A 13,745-nucleotide genomic window follows, 5' to 3' on the forward strand; every position below is an offset into this window, starting at 1 on the left:
ACTACAGAAGAAGGGCAACAGATAGATTACATATTTCTAGATTTCCAAAAAGCATTTGATACGGTGGCCCACTGCAGACTGTTAAAGGAAGAACGAGCATATGGAATAGGTTCCCAGGTATGTGAATGGCTAGAAAACTTCTTAAGTAATAGAACCCAATATGTTGTCTCAGCGACGAGTGATCATCAGACAAGGGTATCTCCAGGAGTGGCCCAGTGAAGTGTGATAGGGCCACTATTATTTTCTATACACACAAATGATATGGCAGACATGGTGAGCAGCAATCTACAGTTGTTTGCTGATGATGCTGTGGTGTATGGGAATGTGTCAAAGATGAGTGACTGTAGGAGGATATGAGGTAACTTAAACAAAATTTCTAGTTGGTGTGATGAATGGCAGCTCGCTCTAAACATAGAAAAAAGTAAGTTAATGCGGAAGAGTTGGAAAAACAAAATTATAATGCTCACATATAGTATTAGTAGCGTCCTGCTTGACACAGTCACATCATCATTTAAATATCAGGGCATAATGCTGTAAAGAGATATGAAATGGAACGAGTATATGCGTATTGTGGTGGGGAAGGAAAGTGGTTGACTTCGGTTTACTGGGAACTTTTTTTAAGAAAGTGTGCTTCATCTGTACAGAAGACCGCACATTGGACACTAGTGTGAGCTAATATTGAGTACTGCTCAAGGTTCGGGATGTGCATCAGGTTCTGATTAAAGGAAGACATCGAAGCAATTCAGAGGTGAACTATCAGATTTGTTACCAGTAGGTTCAATCGATGTACAAGGTTTATGCAGTTGTTTTGGGAACTCACATGGGAATCCGATGGCGATGTTATTTTCAAGGAATATTACTGAGAAAATTTAGAGAATCAGCATTTGAAGCGGATTGCAGAACAATTCTATTGCCACCCACACACATTCCACATAAGAACCACAAAGATATGAGAATTTAGGGCTCATACAGGGGCATGTAAAAAGCCCTTTTTCCTTCACACTATTTGCAAATGGAACAGGAAAGGATAGGATCAGTAGTGCCACATACCGTACAGTGGCTTGTGGAGTATGTATATAGACATAGTTATCCTTAAAAAGTGTTATGCACAGATATGTGTATGAGTCAACTGATTCCAATTGTAGTCTGATTATGATATGTTTCTTCGCTTTGCGAAGTGCGCAATTTTACATTTCATAACATTTAAATAAAGTTTCCAATCTTTGCTCCACTTGGAAATCTTTTCAAAATGTAATTGAATATTCATGCAGCTTCTTTCAAACAGTACTTCATTATAGAAACTGGATCATCTGCAAAAGTCTACAGTTGCTATAATATTATCTGTAAAGTCATTAATTACAACATGAACAGTGAGGGTGCCGGCACATTTCCATGGGGCATACCCAAAAGTCACTTCTACATCTGTCGATCACTCTACATACAAGATAACTTATGTCCTGCCTTTTTTTATAAAAAAAAAATCCTCATCCCAGTACAAATTTTGCTTGATACCCCATCTGATAGTATTTTTGATAATAAGCACAGATGTGATACAGAGTCAAATGCTTTCCAGAAATTGAATATACTGCATCTACTTGACAGACTTGATCCAAAGCTTTCAGTACGTCGTGAGAGAAAAAGAGATCAATGTTCTCAGAAGTCTTGTAAATAGGCATGACCTCAGCTTTCTTCCAATTACTGGGCACAGTCTTTTGTTTGAGGGGGTCTATGATAAATTACAGTTGACAGAGGGGCTAATCCAGATGCAAATTCAGGATACAATCTGACAGGGTTTCCATTGGGCCTTGGAGCTTCGTTCAGTTTTAATGATTTCAGCTGTTTCTCAATGCCACTGACAAAACTTATTTCAATCTTTTCAGTGGTACAAGGATTAAATTGGGGCAAATCTGGGTTTTTCCTTTGCAACTCGCAAACAGAGTTATGTGTTTCTCCTATTGCTTTGCTACCCTCAACTTCAGTTCCTGTCTCTTCTCCAAGTGACTGAACACTAACTTTGGTGCCACAAACTGCCTTCACATACAACAAGAATTTCTTTGGGCTTTGTGGATTGTAGATTGTAGTTTATTGGTCCTGTTGTCTACATAGCAGCTTATGCATAAGACATTGGACAAGTCAAGTTATAAATATACAGGCTGAAAGTCATTTCAAGGCATACATATTTAAGCTTACAATAATACACTTTACACATAAGTATTTACATAACACATTTCATAGATTTAAATATTCTTCAATGGAGTAAAAGCAGTGATGCTGTAAATATGACTTTAGAGATTTTCCAAATGTATTGACCTCAGTGATAGCTTTTATGTTTTCAGGAAGTTTGTTATAAAGCTTAACTCCCATGTGAAAAGTACCTTTTTGGCACAGTGCTGTGCTGATTTGAGTCATATGTAAGTTTCTGTTTTATCTGGTAAAGTGCTCATGTATATCACAGTTTTCTTGCAGTCTCCGGTCCTTGCCTATTACATTTAATTTAAAGAACAAAAGGGTTTTCATAATGCATACACGTGGTACTGGAGGAATACCAGATTTCTTAAACAGGGGTTTACAAGAGTCTCTAGGCTTGCACCCAAACAAGATTCTAATGGCCCTTTTTTGTAGTTTAAAAGTGCTATTAGCTGTTTTAGAGTTTCCCCAGAAGGTGACCCCATATCTAAGACGAGAATGAAAGTACGCATGATATGCATTCAATACGGTTTTCTCACTGCAGCATGATTTTAATGAACAAAGAAGGTAACATGTTTTGCTCAGTTCTGCATTGAGATATTCAATATGCTTATTCCATCTGATGTTACTCTGCAGCCAAAGTCCTAAGAATTTGGTTTCAGTACTGTTACCAACTGGTTCGTCATTGATAGAGACCGAAGGGATGAACATGTCCTTGTTAGGAACATTGTGGAATTTTAGAGCAACGGTTTTCTTACTGTTTATTACAAGCTGATTACTCTGTGCCCAGCTGCTAAGTTGTTTCGTGACCGTGTTTACTGCCTGCTGTAACTGTTCATCGTCATCTCCTTTTAGTAGAATCGTGGTGTCATCTGCAAATATGATTGTTTTGTGTGCATCAATATTTAAGCTTAGATCATTTATGTACAGAAGAAACAGAAGGGGTCCCAATACTGATCCTTGGGGTACACCACATTTTATTTGTTTATAGTCAGATAAGTGATTAGATACAGTTTTTAGTTCAATATTTGTGTGCATGACGCACACTGCCTGCATACGATTAGTCAGGAAGGAACTGATCCACTTGTTGGACAGACCTCGAATACCATATCTTTCTAGCTTTGATAGCAGAATTTTATGGTCCACCATGTCAAAAGCTTTTGACAAGTCAATAAAGACTCCTATTGTTTCCTGTTTTTCGTCCATCAGGTTTAGGATGGAATTGATGCACTCATAGACAGCAGTTGCCGTTGACCTCTTATTTCTGAATCCATGTTGTTCATTACATAGGATGCTGTTTTTATTTATAAATTTCATAAGTTTCTCATACATAACTTTTTCCAGTACTTTAGAGATGCAGGAGGAAATTGTGATGGGTCTGTAGTTATTTACAATGTCTTTATCCCATTTTTTATATACAGGGATAACTTTTGATGTTTTCAACACATCAGGGAAAGTGCCTGCCTGAAGTGAGCAGTCGCATAAATGTGTGAGTACTTCAATTAGGTTTGATGCGCTCTTCTTTAACATTGTTGCAGGTATACCATCAATACCTGCCGATTTGGAATTTTTTAGTCCTTTTATTGCTTTAGCTACTTCATCTTGTGAAACAGAACTGATGTACATTGATCCTCTTCATGCACTTATTTTATATTCATTTGCCTGGGTGTTCTTAAGGTTTGATTGTAACATATTTTCAGCAACACCTGTGAAAAAGTTGTTAAATGTGTTGGCTACTTCTAAGGGGTTTGTTACTTTTTTATTTTTATGTGATAGTGTTATATTTTCGCAAGGTTGTCTATATTCTCCGCATTCTTTTTTTATAACACTCCACATAGCCTTTGATTTATTAGCTGAATTATAAATGATTTCATCATTATGCATTATTTTTGCTGCTTTTATTACTTTTCTTAATATTTTGGAATATTTTTTATAGTATGCGCGTACTATAGGTATTATTTGACAATAATCTGTTACAGTAGTCATTGAAGGTTTCATGCACTGCTCCCTTGACAGCCAAAAGCCTTTTATTTCCCTCTCTATCAGTAGCCCTATGCATTAATTTGGACCTATTATGCAGTAGTCTTTCTTTAACCATGGAGGGTGCCTCCCATTATGAAGTCTTCTACTGGGTACATAACTACCCAGTACATGGTAAAGTATTCTTTTAAACTTTATCCATAGTTCCTCTGAATGCTCCTGTCCTATGCAAGTTTCTAGTTCTTCATTCAGATATGGCACTACCACTTTATTTTTTTTATCTAGTTTGTAACTGGGATAGTTGTACACTCGGAGCACACATTTATTTGACAGAAGAGAACTGTCATTTGTATTCAAACAACTGTTATCAAATCTACAACGAACATGTGCTTTAGTATCTACTGATGGTCTTCCTCTCCTATGACGCACACACCAGATGGGTCCCTCTCAACCTGAGATGTGAGTGACCTGCCATTTCTTTCTAACATTCCTCACCCTAAACCAAACCTCAGAAGTTACAAGGTCACTACAAGAGCTTGACTTTTCTCACAGTCAACCACAATAATCACACATAGGAGCAAAATTAGAGCCCACAAAAAAACCCTCAATGAAAGTGTTCCAGAGATTCGTTGGAAAACTTCCAACTATGTGATTTTTCCTTATATTCTGTTCACTGCATGGGTACTACTGAATTCACTGCGGTAAGCAGGTGACAAAACATTGTAGCAAAAGGCAATAAGTGAAGTACTTAGCAGAAAAGCAACAATTTATTACTAACACAGGAGTATCATTATGTGCTATAACTGATAAAATCACTTATTGTCTTAATTAGTTGACACTACACGTTTTACTTCTAGTACTGATTAATTCCTTGACATTGTTCATGTTTCTTCTAGTATGGACTGGTTGCAACAACCAACCGGGACATATTTAGATAAGCTCTGTGTCTCACCTGCCTAACTCCCCCATAAACATCTCAGAGAGCATTCATTTTTGTCTTGCAAAAAATTAAAATATTGGCTTTTACATAATTTACTTCAGCACAATATGCTTGTAGATAGCATGTGACGCAGTGAGACTCCTACCTATAAGAAAGGGAGGTGGGATGCATGTACACAGTTCATAGTAGTACCAACAGGACTATTTGGAAAGTAAGGTGTCATAGGTCGCAAAATGGATATGACCAGTGAAAATCCGATGAAGCTTTGAACAGATGTGTTGAGCAGTGTGTCTAGTATGCCTGTTGAACACCTGATGTCACGTCACCCTTCACGGTTCTGAGTGTACAATGCCTAGAAAGATAGTGTCACCAGCCAAATACAGGTGGCCACTGCAAGGTTTCACCCGGTTTCATGCAACCCCATATAACATACCTGTCATGCATTTCCTTTTTCACTACAATTCTTGGTTGCAGACTCTGGGGGAGGGGGCACAATGAGGGTGCTCCTCTAGCATTTTCGATGGGAAGTCTTTTCGGATCACCCACCTTACAGCACGGTCCTGTCTCCCTCTTATGTTCATCTCTGCTCACATGAACAACTGTTGGCTATGATGACATTCTGGCAGAGATCAGTGTAAAGAAGGGGTGGAAAGCATAAGGAACTGCCTTCTACAATGAGGGTATTGGAAAGTTGGCACAATGTCATGACAAATGCCCAAATTGGAGCAGTGAATATGTAGAGAAATAGATGGAATACATAGCAATCTGCTGCAAATAAAACATTTCGCAACCAATCAGGCCTTACTTTCTGAATAGCCCTCTTATTTACCAAAAGCAGAAACATGTTACATAGTTCTTGCTCATATGGGAAGCTTCCTTTAAAAAATAAATAAAAAATTTAAAAAAAATAAAAATTATTTTTATTCATAAACTTGGTTTCACGACACAAAATTCAGTTCTCACACAAATAGGTGACTGCCCATTTACAACAGCACAGAAAGCACTATGTATGAGCTGTGAATACTTGTGTGTATAACTATTTTTACAAATGAAACACAAAAAGGAACCATTCATTCTGTCCCTTAGACATGTGCATAAAAAAGTAACAACATGCAACATCAAAATTATGGAAGATGTGCATGGAGCACAAAGCATGTTAATGTGCATGGAGTCAATTTTCCAAATGAACTGAATTGTGTACTAGGGGCACAGCAATGTGTTTGTGGTTCTGGATCCACCAACAGTTTTCATTAGTATGTGCTACGACAGTGTTGAGATAAGAAAAACAGGGCACAACTTTTTTATATTATAATTTATCTTGTGCAAATTGTGTATAACCAAAAGAATAAAGATACATACTGGAACCCCTTGCATTTTTCAACATGGCGCATGTGTAAACATTACGCTTCACTACCTGTCAATTTGTTACCAAAACCAGATTTTTCTGCTTTTAGCATCCACTGGCTTTGTGAACTCTCAAGCGGACTGTCACCTTGCAACACAACCTAACCTAGACCTCGCACTGTGCTTGTCATCATATCCAAGACTTCAGGGGAGAGGGCCCAATATGTAACCTTAATCTACAGGCCAACTGAATAAGGCTCTGCATCTATTTAAATGCGTACTGGAACCTAACATTGACGAATCTATTAATTATTGTTATTATTGCACATCACTTATTGAACTAAACTAGTGACAGTAATAAACAGAAAATTAGAAATTTAATATATTGATTGCTTGGCGAAAGTAAATTCCTTGGATGTTTCAAAAACTGTGAAAATACGGTCGTGTAGTTAACACAAAATCAACACAAACTTCTCCGCTATTTATTTTAAAAATGAAGATGTTAAGTTAAACGAGTAGTCGATTACAAATTACGCCAAAGACCATATATCCTTTCTCTTGTGATTTGCATATTTCGCTGCTCGTGTGCAGTGAACCTACTATTCGTCTACAATCACATACACATCATGCATGTCGTTCTAAACTAAGCTTCAAGCGAGTGTGGTAACTTACAGAATATGAGAAATCTTCAGGCCAAGAAGAAACGTTATTTATTTATTTGTTAATAACACTTTCTCCTTCTACTACTGCCCTTCAGAAAAACACTGTCTGATCAAAAATGTTTCTTGACTTTAAGAGACAAATACTTCGAGATAAAAATATAGTCTTGATTGCGTACATTTTTATTTGAAAATAAAATCCTCCGCAAACAAGATTGTAATTTTATCTCAAATTGTCGTATCTGACACATTGATGGAATGGGACAAATACTCTTAGATTACTATATACTGAACAGTAAACGTACCAAGTAATCGCGAAGGTACTTCACTGGATGTATGGTTCTGAAATTGAAAGACAGAACTTCATTAATTATGCTGACAACTGTAAATGCAATGAACGTAATTAATACATGAACTGACAAAGCAGAGAACTGCTACTTCTGTATTTCATTATTAAGCCCATCAGCATTGTTTAATTATGATAGATTATAAGATATATTTTCAATAACAGAATCCAGTTTACTTGTATTGCGCCGCCATTTCAACATCAACGACAAAAATGCCAGTGTGAGTCAGTGGTGCGACTATATGCAAAGACTACAACATTATCATAATTATTATAACCATAATTACTGCTGATGCTTAATAGTAGGAAAATATTGAAAGCTTTTCTTTTGAATAAACAATAATTTCTTATATTGGTTCAAATGAAGCGGAGAGCTTTTCATTTTCCTTTACATTGTGAACGTGGGTCATCATATCTTTGGAGTCGCATGGCAGTTGGATTCTGATTGGTTGCATTTGTGAAATGCTGTGGTTTCAACGTTCGCGCAGTCTGTTTTAAATGAGTTGAGAAGCTGTGCTGCATTGTAGATTTGGGACTGCAGTCAACCTAACGGTTGAAGTACTGAAGCTGTGCATCTAGGAGAGAAATTGACTCTGTTAGGTACCTTCGATTGATTTAGTTCGTGTATCTTGTGATGGCTGCATCTGGAATTAATCATAATGTAGACCAAGAAAATCGCACTGTAAATGCTGTACACATGAGGAAAGAGGAACTTGAAAACCAGCCAAAGAAGAGAACTGTTTTGGGTGTTCTTAACAAGAATGCAGAGAGAATCCGCTGTCAGAAACCAGTAAAACAGGTAATGAACTAAGTATTATTTTTCCGTTGAAGTTTAATGTTGGTTCGTATTTGTTTTCGAAATACCTAGTAGTATTATTCCATATGTAGATATTTCAAAATCTTCTGTTGTGTGGTGTGTAATTTTAAGTTCTGTGTATGTAATTTTTATGGTGGTAATTTTTTTTTTTTAAAAAGGTATAAACTTCAGCATAACCATAAAATGAAATTTCATAGGTCTGTTAATTTCTTAATAATGGGCCATACTTCTTACTGTGGTAGTAAGCAATAAAACTCTTAAGTGTCCCAAAATTCATTGCAAAACACTTGCCTTTTTTGTAAAAATGTTGGCAGAAATAATTCATTTGAGCAACAGTCACAATGAAATAAGATTGCTCAATTTGTTCAGAATTGTTGAACCAATTAAACTGAAAGCCCAGAAGTTTCTGATACTTATATTGTTCCAAACAGAAGTTGTATTGGGAAGTTCATTGAGGATGCATAACGTCTTCACATATTGTGTTCAGCTGATTGGGTTGAAATAACTCAATAATACCTTATACATACTTTCACATACTATGTGATACATACAAGTAGTAACTTTAGTCTTACTGGAAATAATGCAGTTCTCTGCAGGAAATTATGTAATTAAGAACTGTGGGACCCAGACAAAATAAATAACAGTATTGAGTATATACAGAGGGTGGTATGAAGGGTCCCAGGTTTGCCTATTGGAAGAGTGTCACAGAAATGCTGGAAAAAACTAAACTAGCAGATGCTTGAAGGTACAAAATTATTTCTTGTTTACTTCAAAAATTTTGGAGAACCAGTTGTAGACAAAGAATTTAAAGAAATTCAAGTTGCTACATATCTCTTAGGGATGATGGGGAAGGTGGTGGCAAGATTAGTCTAATCAGTATCTGCAGGGACACTGAAGAAATAATTTTCCCCAGATCAACTGCTAGTGCTAACATGTGAGTCCACCCATCACTGTAATTTGCTGCCTATAGCTAAGTGGGTGTAAATCAGTCCCTGACAGTTGCAGTGAGCTTGGTGTGATGAGCCTCCCTTGACCATTCCCAAAACATGGTTTTTGTAAATGTCTCCATGGTAATGCCTCAGTGTTAAGCTCAGTAGGCAGCTACTGTTATTGCCTGCAGCCTTTAGCTCTTAGTAACTGAACGTAGCAACAGCACAGGGAGATACTGGCAGTCTTACGCCATTTATTACAAAATGGTTCAAATGGCTCTGAGCACTATGGGACTCAACTGCTGAGGTCATTAGTCCCCTAGAACTTAGAACTAGTTAAACCTAACTAACCTAAGGACATCACAAACATCCATGCCAGAGGCAGGATTCGAACCTGCGACCGTAGCGGTCTTGCGGTTCCATTTATTACAACCACGTAAACATGCTTAAACTGAACAAAGGGAAAAATCAGCTTAGAGTGTCCAAAGAGTGATCCAAAAATATATTGTACTAATAAACAGACTAAAAACTAGAAGTTGAATGTCATTTTGATAATAAATATGTGAATTATGCTAAGCATTCAGTTTTATGTTTAATTCCCCACCACAATCACTGTTCATGATGTCGCATGCTGTCCACTATTATGCATGGCAATGTCATTTCACTAGCATTTAAGTGGATTGTACTTAAAATGGCTGTATTGCCTTGTGACAAACCTTAAATGGCAAGTTATAATATTTAATTAGTGGAAATTGGAGTATCTGTAACATAATGAGTCATTCACTGTAAAGATGCATAAAGGCACAATGACAAGAATGATACACCCCCACCCCCCTCCTGAGCTTTTTTTTCTGAAGGGTGCAGATGTGTGCGCGTGCACATATGACCGCCATCTCTGGCACCTTGGACCGGAATGCAACTGTCACATTGAGAGGCCGTCTGTAGTGGGTCAGGGCTGGGATAACAGGATATGGGTGGGGGAAGGCAAGATCTCTCTCTCTCTCTCTCTCTCTCTCTCATTTATGCGTCTCGATGTTCCATCTTTATGGTGAGTATAAATCTGTCCTTTCCCTTACATATTTTTGGTTAACCTATGTTTTAAATGAGGAACAGAAAGTCTTGTTAAATCAGTCAATTGAGCTTTCTTTTTGTTTACAGCAGCAGCATGCAGGAAGATCTATACATTCTTTAATCATATGAAAGGTGTTGTGCAGTACACAAATTTTTCCTTTGTATAATGTTCAGAAAATGCGGAACCAATCTGGGTATGTCAGGTATCACTGGCCAGAAGTCCTGTCACTTTGACTTTCCAGAAATTAAACTAAGGTATAACCTAGAGGTAACTGGATTCAAATGTTAATCACGTGTGATGACAATGGCAATTTTACAGTGCCAGAAGCTGATACTAAACTTTCTGAATTCCTTCACCAAATGTGGAATAAATATTGTAATCAAATTGCATGCCTGCATGGTATCTTGGTTTTGCAACTGGATTCCTGCCACAATAGTTTCCTGTGAATGACAGGAAGTCATCTAATGAAACGTTAGTAATGTCTGTGGTTGCTGAAGACAGTTCTTAAAAGCCCTCTGCTCTTTCACTGTAGATTAAGCAGCTATAGGAGAAAACGTGAGCAGACCTCATTTATTAATGTTGTCTTCAGTCTATCCTATTTTGGTTTAACACATTATTTACTGCCTGTTAAATCCGTAATAAAATAAAAATTAATTGCACAAGTAGAGAAGATACCGGCATGCCACAGAAAATGGCTGTTGACCCTAAACAATACAAAGTGTAGTGTCTTGTTGAAGACAGTAGCACAATACATCACAAAATTGTCAATCTACAAACCTGGGGATTTGTTATAAACAACCTAAATTGTAACTATAATATAGAAAAGATAGCAGTTTATTGGCAAAACCTCTGGAAGATGCAATAAACATACTACATCCTCTGTGCACTAAATTACTTATCTTCTAGAGTGATACTGTACTGTATCGGATCCTTGCCAGATAAGATTGACTAAGGACTTCGGGAAAGTGAAAAAAGGGGGGGGGGCAGCATGTTCCTTATTATTGCTAAATAAGGGAAACTCACATGGATGTACCATTGGGCTGGTAAACAAAGGAAAGATATTTATTGCTGAGAGAGCTTTATTGAAATTTGTCATCTCAATGCAGTGTTTTTAGATGGCAATATATGATCTAAGCAGACTCAAAAGTTTGTTGGGTTGGTGCAACATGCTGTGGGGCTCAGCTACCACTTGCTCCAGGTGTCAAATGATTTAGTAACATGTCAATATAGATAATATCTGCCTTCTGAAGGTGGGTCAGATGACCCTTTTCCACAGCTACAGGGCCTTTTGCAGCCACTGACTTTGTTTTTGTTCTTCAACTACTGCAGATTAATTTCAGTGGGAAGTTGCTACAGATCTACATTCTAGTGTGGATTCATCTGCTGACTCAGTGTCTGACAGGAAACCAAGCAGATGGTTAATACAATGGGTAAATTGTTTGCAGTAGTCAACAGGTTATCTTTGAACAACAGGATTGTGCACAGGAGACCATGTCCCCCAGTCTACTAATCCCTCAGACAACCTCTTATACCTTGGTGGAACGACAACTGCTGAGTGGCAGTCGGGTCAAGACAAACTGTTCTGCAAAACTTAAAGTACCATCAAACTACTTAATACCTTCATGCCTTCAGATCTGCAAGAGCACATGCGAGGTGAGTGATAAAAGAATGGAAGAGGAATTCCTGGAAGGAATTGACAATGTCCATTAATTGGTCCACTTCCACTGCGCAAGTTTCCAGTGGATTTCAGGCAATACCATCCCTGTAATGGGGTTGGGTCTGGTGGATACACCAGAAGAAAGCTTTTTTTTTTTTTTTTTTTTTTTTTTTTTTTTTTTTTTTTTTTTTTTTTTTTTTTTTTAGCTAAACACTTCACTGTCACTAGATCATCCAGAAAACTCCTTTTTAGGTGTTCCATAGGATTGCGGAAAGAAGGAAGCTCAATTTCTCCTCGCATAATGAGGAAGTCTACTACCTTTAGATCTCCGTGTGGGGAAATGGAATCCATACACTGATCCAGTATCTGATGAGATCCATTATGCCATTGTTCATCTGTGCTCTGAAGTGAAAGGACAGCTCCTGTCCTCAATCAGATGTGGTTTGATGGACAATATCCCACAACTTGGAAGGACGCAATATTCTATTCTGGAAAGCAGGCAGAGACTGCAGCACCCTTACCATTTTTATAGGTAACACTCTTTAATGCATGGTCAACAGATGTCTCATCTGGTTGTTTGAATTAAAAGGTCACCTGAGCTGCTCCTAGTGCACTTTCAGGCACTATCATTCCACCCTTGACTACTTAATTCTACTGGAAACTGCAGTACAGCATTCCTTCTTAGGCGGAAACCATTTGGTTAGTTTTCTGACCTCGAAAAAGCTTATGAGACTACTTGGAGTAAAACATTCTCCTTCAACTTCTTGAAGGGGGACTACATGGACACGTGCCCAGTTCTTATCTAATCTTTTCTCGAGGACTGGGATCTTTGATACCACGTTAAGTGATTTCTTGTCTGACTACTGTGTTCCAGAGAATAACCCGCCCGCCCAGGCATTTCCTCAGCAATCTGGAGCTGTGTCAAATGCTCTTTGTTTGTGGATGACTTTGCAGTCTTCTACTCTCCTTCTGACCTTAAGACTATGAGGCAACTACTGTTGACCGTTAGGAGGTTGGAAACCTGGGTCAGGACAACTGGTTTTCAGTTCTCGCTGGAGAAGACTACATGTGTCAATTTTAGCTGTGCCTGTTGAAGTTTTAACCAACCTGTGCACTTTCTGGGTTTAGTGCGACTCAAAATTAACTTGGCTACCAAACTTGAAATATCTATGAACAAACAGCTTCCAGTCTTCGAATATTTCGAAATGCCTTAGCGGAAAAAGGTGGAGCTGACAGGTCCTGCCTCCTGCATACTTGACCATATTTAGATTATGGCAGCATGATCTACAGATCGGCCCATACTTCCTACCTCAAGATGTTCAATGCTGGCCACCATAAGGGCATTCAGATATCGACTGGGTCCTTCTGGACCAGCCCAGTTCAGAGGCTGATGAGCCACCACTCTGATTCAGCGACATCTCCTTTTGGCTCAACAAACCCTGAAAATCTGTGTCACCACAAGTCGGTGGCATTTAGTGGAGTGGTCAAAGTCGCCTTTGAAGGGCTGTTAGGAATCGGCTCCATTTTGACTAAGCCATTTAGGATACATGCTACATCTGGATCTATCGGGCATCAAAATATGCAGCCAGGGATGAAATGCATTGCCGCCTTGGTCTCTTCAGAGGCCCAAAGTGATTTTAAGCTTAACACTGTACAACAAAACTTGTACTCCACATTTTGTTCTCACAGCTTTGTTTTCATCCATTTTTAACTGTGTACCACAGTTTTATCATTCGTACAGATGGGTCCCAGCAAGAGTATGTCCTCAGTTGTTCTGCTGTTTTCCCTGATGTAGTTTTTAAAATGAATCTACC

General features: G+C 38.1%; 2 protein-coding genes across 5 annotated transcripts in view; one reads left to right on the forward strand and one right to left on the reverse strand.

Annotated features, from left to right (window-relative positions):
• LOC126412144 (exosome complex component RRP43-like) overlaps nt 1-7,693 on the reverse strand; it is a 153,375-nt gene extending 145,682 nt beyond the window's left edge. For 2 of the 4 annotated variants that reach the window (XM_050081601.1, XM_050081598.1), the window contains exons 1-2: nt 7,531-7,662; nt 7,416-7,452 (exon numbers count right to left, since the gene is read on the reverse strand). Coding sequence is in view for 1 of the 4 variants with exons in the window: in XM_050081600.1 (XP_049937557.1) it covers nt 7,416-7,452; nt 7,634-7,650 (54 nt within the window). In the remaining 3 variants the exon portion in view is untranslated. Of the gene's footprint in view, nt 1-7,415; nt 7,453-7,530 lie in introns of all 4 variants that reach the window. The other 2 variants (XM_050081600.1, XM_050081599.1) reach the window with 2 other exon arrangements.
• Nucleotides 7,694-7,917: 224 nt separating this feature from the next.
• Nucleotides 7,918-13,745, forward strand: part of LOC126412690 (cyclin-A2) — a 40,963-nt gene continuing 35,135 nt past the window's right edge. The window contains exon 1 of the mRNA XM_050082401.1: nt 7,918-8,255. Coding sequence (XP_049938358.1) covers nt 8,091-8,255 — 165 coding nt within the window. The 5' untranslated portion in view covers nt 7,918-8,090. The remainder of the gene's footprint in view (nt 8,256-13,745) is intronic.

This window comes from Schistocerca serialis, chromosome 7 (assembly GCF_023864345.2).
Source record: "Schistocerca serialis cubense isolate TAMUIC-IGC-003099 chromosome 7, iqSchSeri2.2, whole genome shotgun sequence".
Lineage (NCBI taxonomy): Eukaryota > Metazoa > Arthropoda > Insecta > Orthoptera > Acrididae > Schistocerca > Schistocerca serialis.